Here is an 11,741-nt window from a genome sequence, read left to right as displayed (position 1 = left end):
AATCCCAACTTAATAAAATAATTAATTAAATAAAACTTTCCTTTTATAAAATATCTCCAAACTTATTTAAAATAAATAATTAAAATGCCATAAATAATTCATTTCAAATTATTTAAATACCTCACAAAATACGGGGTATTACACTCGCTCTCAAACACATTTCTGGTACATGTAGACCAATTTGGGCATGGGGTAAACTTATGATTCATGCTAAATATCCCTTGAACCCTATTTGGGAGAAAGGCATGAACAAGGTTTATGAGTTTTCTTAAAACTCATTGGCGACTCCTTACTAGTTTCTTACAAAAAGCATAATGATAGGATCAACTCTAATTCAAAGGTCTCCCAAACAGTCAGGAATTCAAATCCTAAAAAGTGTAAAGTCCTAGGCTTTTAAAGGGCCATGGGCATAAAGGAGAAGGATCCTCTACGATGGGCATACCCTCCTTACACACGGCAGAATCAAGTATGGAGATCGATTTTGTTCTAGGGAAGTTATTGATCTGTCTATTTATTATTCATGGAATCAACAGGTATTTTTCCAACAATTTAGAAGCGAAATAAATTATTTATACTGTTGATTTCTTGAATTCGAAAATCCATTAATTGTCTTGATATACAAGAAATTGAGGCCTATTATTGTAAAAAATCAAGAACTATTATTTTGGATATTATCGAAATAATACGAAGATCTATGGAATTTGTTTGATGAGAATTGATGGTCATCGTTCGAGTGTAACAATGGTGTTGCGAGTGACGGTGTCAAAGATGTAGCTACGGGGTGTTATTTACCGAGGCTCGTAATAGCCTTTCGATTTTTCCAATTAGCAAGTTTGGTCCGGTAAAGGAGCCAAGGAGAATTTGGTCATGTTAGCTAGCAATAGAGATCGGACTGGTCCCAAACATTAGGAAAGTTTCCTCTCAAATTTATTGTTGTTGATATTTTTCAACTCTATATAATATGATTATTTAAATGTGTTCCAAGTATGCATAATTTTATTATTATGAAATATTGCGTTGCAATGTTGTGATTGAGTTAGTCTTTTGAGATGAGAACCTTTTGAGATGTTAGTCTATAGCTAAGTGCTAATTTTTTTTGCTAAATTGCAAGGACCTTATTTCTGCTATTTGTTTGTGTGCTTTGTTTAATCATGTATGATTATGGGCATTGCTATTTTTCCTAGTTGATCAGGGATGTTATCTGTTCTATCTTTTAATAGTATGTGTGTTGAGTTTTTTCCCTAATCTTGGAAAAATTATTTTGTTGAGCTTAGAGTATGTGATAAGCATGTGAGGTTCCTTTTTTGTTTGAAAAGGGGATTTAGAATTATTGTTATTAATTCTTGTGTTTTTGTTTAACTTATCTTTTGAACTTGAAATGTGTATAATTTCTAGAGGACTAGCATTTAACCTTTTTTTGTTGAAGGTCTAGGTGTGATCGGTTTTTCTCCATGCTTAAGAGTAGAAGTAAAAGGTATATTTGACAAGCATTAGTAAGGTTGTACAAGTCTAAATGTTATGAACTCCACATGCGGTAAGAATAGAAAGTTAGTTTCTATGTCTTAATTGTTATTTTTATATCATGTGAATATTTTCTATGTGGAGATAGCTTTATAATTCAGGTTGCTATGCAAGTAAAGTGTTATTCACCTAACTTGTTAATTGTCTTTCCCTGAAACTTTGACAGGAGTCGGGTTTTATCATCACAAGGTGTGTGATGTGGGGGGTTTTTCTAACTATGAAGTTTATTATGTAAAGTACATTTCATATGGCATGTGTGACCAGTATGGAAATGTGTGGGTGATGTATATGTTGAACTATGAGCTATGTGTGTAAGTCTGTATGACCTTAATTTGACGGTTCATGTATGTGAAGTTTCTCAAGTATAGTTTATATCATGTATTAACCTATTAACCTTGGTTGATCATGTGGTTGCTTTTGTCTCTTAAGCTTTGATCTGGCCACGTAGTTGAAGAGTGGATAAACTAAGGTAAGGATAATGATTAAAGCTTGAACTTGTTGAGTTCCGTCTTGTGTTTACTTTCTTGTCTGAAAGTTTTAGATGGATTGATTTGTTGGTATTCTAGTAATGGTGGATAGGAATCCGGAACCTTATGAATAGACCATGATAAATGTTTGAACTAGTTTTGATGAGAAGAAGCATGTTAACTTGAAAGTTAGCTCTTGTTGAGTTTTATGTGCTTGAGATATTTATTTCTTGCCTTGTCATGATATGTCCTTCAATTGTAAGTGTCTTGCAAAGGAATTGGAAGGTTTTTTTTCTTTTTTTTTTTTTTTTTTTTGTATGCATTGGAAGGAGGTTGAGAGTAAGATATTGTGACTTCACAATATACATGAAAGTTTGGTATTGACCCAATTTTGTTACTCACCTGTGTTATGAGTTTGTCTATTTTACAGTGAGGTTGTGTAAGCTTCCTAGCATGATTGACTAATGATCATGGGGTTTGTTAGTGATACAATCATATGAGACAACACAAGGTATGAGGTATAATCTTCATATATTAAATTAACTTGTGCAATTAATGTGGTAAGTGAACTAGACAAGTCATGTAGGGGTCAAGTGTAATAAGAAACCAAACTGTGTCAAATGTTTTTCATTCTTGGCATGATAACATATTCATGAAATGCACGTGTGTGTTTATTATGAGAAGCATTGATGTTATTTAGATGCTAGTTTAATCATATGTTGATTACACATGTATTGGTTGATTGAGATTGAAGTTCTTAATTTGTATTTATGTCAAAATGAAAATACGAGATGATGAGATGAGATGATTGGTTGATTTCAGATGGTAAGATCATTGAGTCGGCCAGGTTATGTATTGAGCTCATTATCACTATGCAGTGAATCTGATATGGTGAATATGTTGATCATGTTAAACCAGAGTTGTTTGGTGTGGATTAGATTTTATGTTTGATTCAATATGCTAATGATTTGCAAGCTAATTGATCTAACATATTAAACTTGACATGATGTAGCTTTGCAGAAAGATTTTGTTGGTTCACTTAATTTGTCCAAATAACATTGTCTAATTGTTGTTGGAGTTGGAGCAATACAATGGACAAAGGTTAAGTAAACAACAAGTAATTATGATTGCCCTATCAGTGTATGTTTTACAAGTTGATGGGTTGTACTTTATTTTGAGTTAATTTCAAAGCAAAGTATGACACACTATCAAATAGGAAGCCAAGATCCTTGCTAGCTAGGGATGATAAGTTCGAGAATATGAGTTATTGCAAAATGAACTCTAGAAGTTTGACTATTATGGGGGTAAGTTGATCCTCATGTTCTCTACATTATTTTTCACAAGTGTCTTTGTGTGTGTTGTCAGGAACAATGAAGGTAGTGACAAAGTAAGACAAGGCTTGTGAAAATGGTAACCCAGTGAGAGTATGTAAAGGTAGGAAAAATCAAGCAGTTCCTTACAAAGGGATGGAGCACAAGTAAGTGCTTGATCGTCTAAGGAATGTATTTAAAATCTCATGAGGTGTTTCGTTCCAATGATGAAGTGTCAGATAATGAGACTACGCTGTTGAGGTATCTGGTTCTGTAACCCTTTAATTTTTATGTTTATGAGATGCCTTGCTAGACATGGTGCTTGATATTAATAGGTTGAGTTTTAGTGCTCTTAATGTGTCCATGGCCCAGGTTGGGTGGTCAAGTGAGACAGCTTACATGGATGCACTGATGTGCTTTTAACTTTGAACTATTGTTTTGATTGAGTCTAAAGTCTAGTTTGGTTGACTTATTGTTATTTTGCACTAATGGTGTATGTTGAATCTAACTCTATTGAGTGGTTTTTTACCAGGTGATTTAAAGATAGGCTGATTATGGCTCTTAATGTCATTTGCCCGGATATTCTTCGAGTAGGGAAAGGTGGTGATTCTTAAATGACCTAGAATCACTAGCCCACGTGCTCCTAAAATAGGACTGATAATGACGCCAACGTAGAGATTGAGTATATTTCAATACCTATATCCCAGTAATCAAGAGTGAGGAGTGATGGTTGTCTTAAGTGACCTGGACTGTCAGCTCTGAGACTTCTTGAGTAGGAAATGTGAGAGGTACCGAAGAGATGAAGTTGGGTTTAGCCCTTAATGCCATGCCTAGTCCATGGCTCACTGAGCAGGATAGGTGCACCGAAATGTTGAAAGAAGATGAATTAAATTGTTCTTAATGTCGAAACTCCGGTGCATGAATAGTCCTTGAATTTGCAAAGTATTGTGAGTTGCACATATTTGCATGAATAGTTCTCGGATTTACAGGAGTGTGTGATGTAGTTCACACAGCGACACCTGCATGAGTACGAAGAGTGGTGCTCTTCTAGGGAGAACAAGTATGGTTCTCTTGAAGTACTCATTAGTTTCCAAGAGTAGCCAAATTTTGCAAAGTTGCTTAAGCTCTAAAGTCAAGGTATGTGTTTACAAGGTCCCTTCCTCGCTCCTAGGAGTTCAAATCTTAGGATACTCACTTGGGAAGTGTTGAAAACCTTGTGCACTAATGTGTTAGTTCAAATCTTCGGATACTAGCATTTAATTACTGAGACTTTCATTTACTGTTCAGATTTCTTGATCTCTGGCCAGTTTGCATTAGTGGGGGATTGTTGGAGTTAGTAATGCAACCAGAAAGGTTTTGTCTCAAACTGAATCGAGTTGGTTTGTCCAACCGAGCAGTGAGAGTAACTCCTTGGTTGAAAACTCATTATTGTACAACTAACCGCTACATGATCGTGTACCTTGTACTACATGACCGTGTGACATACATGGTTGTGTACCTTACTCTACACGCACTACTAAAATTCGGTCAAATTGTGACCGTCTTTCTACGACCGTCAAGAAAACAGTCGCAAAATATGAAATCTGCGATCAATTTTTACGCGGTCGCAATATTGCGACCGTTTTCAAAGTGGTCACAGATTTGCGACCGTTTTTGCGATCGCTTTGGGCTATTAAATCATCGCAAAGGTATTTTAACATTTTTTTAAAAATAAAATATGTGTGTAAAATGGTTGCGGCCATTAAAAACAGTGGCAAATTGCACTCATTGCGGCCGTTTAAGAATTGGTTGCAATTTTGCGACCGTTATTAGCGACGCAAACTGGTTAACTTTTTTTTATTAAAAAATTGGGTATAAAAGAAGTGGCCAACTTGCCCTAACACTTATTTCTTCAGTTTCTCACGCCGCTCCTTCTTCTTTTTCTCTCTCTCTCCTCTTTCCTTTCTCTCTTCTCACGCCCCTTTCTCCCTCTTCTCTTTCTCCTTCTCTTCTATTTCCTTTCTTTTCTTCTCCTCCTCCCTTTGTTCGTTCTCTCTTTCTTCTTCATTGTTCTAGATCTGGAGTTCAGTTGTTCAAATTTTCATCAACAAAATAATTATGGTGTTCCAATTACCTTCAACAAGCGAATTATGGTTTTCATGGTCAAATTCGACCATAGAGATTCCAGATTTGGAGTTTTTATGGTCGAATTTGACCATACAAACCCAAAGAGGAAGAAATATTGGGAAAGGTATGTTGATTTTCTGAAAATTTTGTTTGTTATGTTTATTTTCGATTTTTGTGGTTTTATTTTGTTTTTTTCGATTTTTTGGTTGGATTAAAGTTTGATATGTGGTTGAATTCTATTTCAATTAGTTTGTTTTTTGTTTAAATTTTTTTTCGAATTTTTGGTCTTATTTTCGGTTGATTTTTTGGGTTTAATTCTAAGTGTTTAATTTTTATTTTGTTCACTATTGTGGGTTGAATTTTGAGGGTATAGTTTTTGTGGGTTTAATTTTGTGTGTGTAATTTTTGCTCGACCATTTAATTTTAGCGACCGTCTTTGGCGGTCGCAAATTGTCAATTACGACCGTTTTCACATACGGTCATTGAAAATAAAAAAACGATCACAATAAAATCTGCAATCGTCAACCAGTCGCAATTTTGGTTTTTTGCGACCAAGTAAATTACGACCACCTTGTTACGACCGTTGACGGTCGCAATTATTTTTAACGACCGTTTTTGTTATTTTCAGCAATCGTTTGCCACGATCACAAAAATCGATATTTTTAGTTGTGACGGTTGTGTGGTTTTGCAGACGAACCTATCTACACAGTCGTGTACCCTCTTCTACATGATAGTGTGTGTCAGATATTGTTTGGAGTGGTTATCAGTTGGGCCTAGTTAGGCACAACATAAACTAATAGGTTGTTTGGATTTATTGGTTTTCCTTGTATTGGAACTTTATAAATACAAACAAGAGCCTCTTCAATAAACAACTTTCGAAAAACCCTAAACACATTCAACACAAACCTACCCTTTGAGATCTGAACATTTCTTGAGCAATTCCAACCTTCGAGTTCAGGTACACGGATTGCGGAGGTCGTTGTGTAAAGCTTAGGGGGCGTGCGTCACCAGGAAATCTATACCGGTGTTCGGTGGTGGTGTATTTCGCTTCTAAGGCAGTGGGTTTCAAAGCACAGCACAACTGAAGGGAGGACAGGTCTTTGATTCGAGTATGAAGATCGATTTTGTTCCAGGGAAGTTCTTGATTTGTCTATTATTATTCATGGAATCAACATGTATTTTTCCAACAGCGTCCATTGACATTGATTAAGCTACAATGAATTGTATTAGGATTGTCTTGTCGACACAAACATGGACTGAGCATCTCCATAATATGGCACTGCACAACTGCACCAGTGACAAGTATCAAGTATCCCTGGCTTTAGCAATTATACTTCTTCTACTAGCTAGCGAAACAAATTAAAGTGGCTCATCAACTTGGGTGATCTCTCGAGTCCCCAAACTATCTTTTACAGATCATCCTCGATCTTGCAAATTCGAGTTATTACTCCCAATGCTATGTTGCTAACCAGCCAGTAGACTGGATGAACCGTATATTGACCCTAGCTTTGTGGATGAAAATATGTACATACAAATATACAATCATCCACATTCGGAGATGTACAAAATAAAGGCACACCATCATCATTAAAGAGTGTAGGTAGCACCAACTCCTTGTTCCACTACCATAGTCAACTCCTTGTAACTTAAGGTAATGAGCGAGGGGAGGTTTAAAGTCGGAGTACCAACCCCTTTCAACATAGGCCACTACATCAAACATCCACATTCCACAACAATACAACATACCTTTGTTTTAGTTAAAGAATAAACCTCTCAACTATCACCACATGTAAGTGTTCCACATTAGTTGAAAAAGAGAAAGTTAATACTTTATAAGGCTAAGGAGTTACTCTTTTTTATTGTCACATGGTTTTGAAATAAAACCTTTTTTAGACTTGTGAACTTAACTCTCTCTCTCTTGGTTTACGGGTGTAGCCCGAACTCAACATTGCGGGGCAATATTTGTTTATTTTTAGAAATGACTATAAAAATACCATTGGGAACACCTATAAGAGCTATAGCTTATACGCACATTTTAATACAAAAACTAGTGTGTAGCCTGGACGATGCCCCGGGTTGCTAGTTTGTACTTGTTTAATTTGCTAATTAAATTCGACTGTTTAAATAGTAAGACTTGTTGGTTTTGAGTTTGAGTCTTGCTATAAACATTTTTTAGTTGTCAAGCTAAATTAGTACATAATGGAAACAAATAGTATAATAAGACACAAATTAACTTATCTAATTTAACTATAATTTTGTTGTATAAAAAAATACAATTAATAGATGGCTAAGATGGTAAGACTCTTAACTTAAGACTTGTTGGTCTTGAGTTCAAGTCTTTTTATAAGCATTTTTTATATGTAAACCTAATACATATGAAAGTGACATGTCATGTTTATAATGACATGTGGCGCATATTGAAAAAGGTGACACGTGGAACATATTCTGTTTTAGAATTGCTTTTTAATATTTAAGTATAGATGTTGAGTAGACTTCTATTTGTAAATTATTTTCATAGAGATAACTAGATAAGAGATACATAAAAGGGATTATCGGGTTATCCCTCATGACACAATTAATAATATGGTATATGAGGCAAATTTAAAGGAACATATTAAAAAAATTAGGGCGTGTTCGGCACTAGCGTTTAGGTAGCTTTTAAATAGCTTTAAGCTTTTTGACTTGGTCAAAACGCTACTTGATAAAAATTAGGCATGTTCGGCAAGGTAGTGGTAAAAGTAGCTTTTAGTGTTTCAAGTAGCTTTTGCCAAAAGTTAAAAGTTTTAATGTTTAAATAGCTCTGGGATTTTTTTCTTTTTTTTGTTTATTTATTTGTTTTTTAAAATTAGGTGTAGAATTTTTATCCAGAATTTTAGGAAATAAAATCCAATTCTATTTTTTTTTATCCTTCAAATTTCAAATGTTGTTTTAATACTTATCAAAATTTTAACGTTGAAATTTGTTTTGATAATTATCTCATGTCTAATTGTCAAATATTATCTATTGTAATAAAACGATTTGCGTATTTTTTCATTAGAGTAACTTTTAGCTTATTAAGCAAACAAATATTCTTACTTAATTAAAAGTTTGTATACATTCATTTATTTTTATTTATTTATTATTTTGATAGATTGAACACTCTCCTTTCAAATGTATTTGATAATAATCAAGAAATTATGCACTTTATTTTATAAATCACACCTTAAATTTTTTTATAAAAATTTGACTAATAATATAATTATAATTTATGCCATAATGAAATAATAATTTTTTATTATTTAAAAATATTTTGAAACTCAACTGCTAATTTATCGAACACTACTATTAAAAATTAAAACATTCACAGCTGACAGCTACTACTATAGCTAATAGCTACCCACAAAGCTATTTTTGTCGAAGTTCTTAGACAATTTGATATTGACACCAAATCATACCCAAAACCTGCCCTTCAACCCAAATTGCCTTGTTGTATCATTACACGCTAAAAGATCCACCAAGTTTACTCAGAATAGGGTTGAGCTTAGATTCACACTAGAACTTACTTTCTACTCTTAAATATAGAATGTTGCAAACTTTTAATATTCAACCATAAACGAAGTAGTATTAGGTTTAGCGTGACACATTAGTTATATACTTGTATGTAAAATTGTAAACTAATTTTTCAAAATTCCTCGTAAGCTTCGGTTTAGCTGACATCTTCTAAACTGACTAGTTGGTATCTCAATTGAATTATTTTACAATAAAAGACAAAAACAAAGATTCATCAATATACAAAAATATCCATCATTTACTATAAAATTATATACTCCATAAATAAATATACAAAATTGATTCAACTAACTTTACTTACATTACATCCGTGATTCTCAAACTCCACCGAAATTCAAATTTCCAAAACAAAAACAAAAATAAAATTGAAATTAACCCCACCCACACAAAAAAAAAAGAGAAAAAGAAAATCTACAAAGCCAGCCTTACAACAATGAACAAAAGATGACATTTCAAGTGAGATTCTGATAAATTAGAGAGAAAAGATAATAGAATGGTTTTTGTATTGTTTGCTTGTTTATTATTCATCAATAGGTTGAGTATTTATACAAAATCTAACCTCATAAGATAGGAAACAATATTCCTAAAAGATATACCATATATCCTAATGATATATTCTCAAAATAATATCTTAACATAAATATCCTAAATATATTATTCTCTTAAATGATATATACGGAAAATATATCACACATATATTTTCCGATATCTCTAACACCCTCCCGCAATCGTAACGGCAGTAACACGAACGTTGCGATTGGAAAGTCTTCACTTTGTTGAAGCCGAGATGCACACTCTTGTGATGTCGCCTTCAATTTTTGTCTCTTCTTTTCAACGATGAGAACGTTCATCTTTTCGAACTCATCAGTCATCAATCAAACAGGAACGTCATTCTTTTCGAACATGCAAATATAACAATTTTTGGTTTTTCCAGAGCAAAACCGAGCTCCAATCAAATATTGGTTTGTCAGAGTAAACCACACTCAGATTTCTTATTGGCCTTTCAGAGTAAACCACACTCAAATTTCTTATTGGTCTTTCAGAGTAAACCACACTCAAATCCAAAGAAGCAAAATTATGCTCGAATCAACTCACAAACCTCGTCTCACGGCACAAGGAGAACCAAATATATCTTGTCTCACGAGACAAGCGAGCCTTTTTTTTTTTCATCTTTGAGAGTCAAAGACACACCAACAACTTTATTTTGATCTCAATGCTTAGAAAAGCCACGCATGATGTAATGTATACATCAAGTCATCAACTCAAATACTGCACCAACACTAACTTGCACAGCGGAATAAACTAAAAAAAAATTTGGTAATTTTTGCTAAAGGATCATCCCACCGGTGGGTTTAATTTTTAACCCACGGGTAGGGGGGAAATTTTTTATGAACGGTCCCAAGATTTAACCTGCTCTTGATACCATGACAAATTAATAGAGAATAGTGAATAGAATGGCTTGATTATTATTCATCAATAGGTAAAGTATTTATACAAAACCTAAGAACATAAGATAGGAAACAATCTTCCTAAAAGATAAATACTTAAATAATATCTTAACATATAATAAACCTAAATATATTATTCTCCTAATAAGATCAATACGGAAAATATATTCCGATATTATCTCTAACAAGCACACCGTATAAATACATGTATATAAATTATAAACAATGTTAATTACTTTAAATTATAAAAAAAGACAAAAATAATATTCTGAATTACTAATTAATTTACATGGGAGGCACAAAGGGTTGATGATGATGTTGAGGGATTCGAAACCAGACCTGAGACACCGGAGATTTGACGGCAACACCATGCCAACAAATGCCGCCGCGACAAATCTCAGCGCCGCCGCCTCCGCCGCCGTTAACATCGACTCGTGAAACTGCTTTCCGTGAGACATCCCACGTCAGCGTCGTCAGTAACACCAACCCCACCACCGCCGTCGACACCGCCAGTACGAATATTCCGGTGAAGCTCTGCCCCATCATAAGGCCGTACGCCTTAATCGCCGCTATTAAGGCTAAGTATATCGTCATTAGATTCCCGACAACGGCGTCTGAAATCGCCATTGATGAATGAATTTGATTTTGAGGAGAGAGAAAATGAGAGAGTAGAATTTTGGAGGAATGAATGAGGAGTGAATTGGGGTTTAAGAATTCGGGGGATTTTTTTTTTTTTTTTTTTTTTAATTTTGGGGATATTTGGAATATATTTGAATAATATTGGGGTGGTGGGGTGGAGTTATCTTGGCTTTAAAGGGAGTTAATTAAGAGTGTATTTGAAGGGAGGCCCAAAGAGGTTATACCACGTATTTAGTTATTCAGATTTGTTTACGTGGTTATTGATTTTTGCGAGACCCATTTTTGAACTTCTCACCTATCTTTATCTTGTTTGGTGACAAGCAACTATGGCGTTTTCACCCCAATCCTATCATATCATATCATCACTTTAGGAAACATCTTTTTTTTTATATATCTGATGCATATGTAAGTTTATCTAAACATACATCGAGTTTATTTAGGGACTAAAGTTTTTTACATTTTACTTTTTGGAACTTAAACTTTTTTCTTTCACCCTTTGGGATCTAAGAAAGAATTTTAATTAAAAAAATTAACTATGGTTAAGTAGTAGGGCCCATTAATTATTTTAGGTTCTAATTTAATTATGAAAAATGCTATACATAGCCCTTAATGCTACATATAAACATTAACTTTATACATAAAAATCGTAAAAAAGTTAAGAAATCATAAAAGTGTAAACACTAATTACACTGATTTACGCG

General features: G+C 33.9%; 1 protein-coding gene across 1 annotated transcript; it reads right to left on the bottom strand.

The window, feature by feature from the left end:
• Nucleotides 1-10,686: 10,686 nt before the first annotated feature.
• On the bottom strand, nt 10,687-11,028 carry LOC145592200 (uncharacterized). The gene has a single exon (XM_081648660.1). The coding sequence runs from the start codon at nt 11,026-11,028 to the stop codon at nt 10,687-10,689; it is 342 nt and encodes a 113-aa protein (XP_081504786.1).
• Nucleotides 11,029-11,741: the final 713 nt, after the last annotated feature.

Source organism: Chenopodium album, chromosome 18, assembly GCF_948465745.1.
Source record: "Chenopodium album chromosome 18, dcCheAlbu1.1, whole genome shotgun sequence".
In the NCBI taxonomy this organism is placed as follows: Eukaryota; Viridiplantae; Streptophyta; class Magnoliopsida; order Caryophyllales; family Amaranthaceae; genus Chenopodium; species Chenopodium album.
Note: the sequence above shows the minus strand (reverse complement) of the source record. Positions and strands in the feature narration are given on the sequence as shown.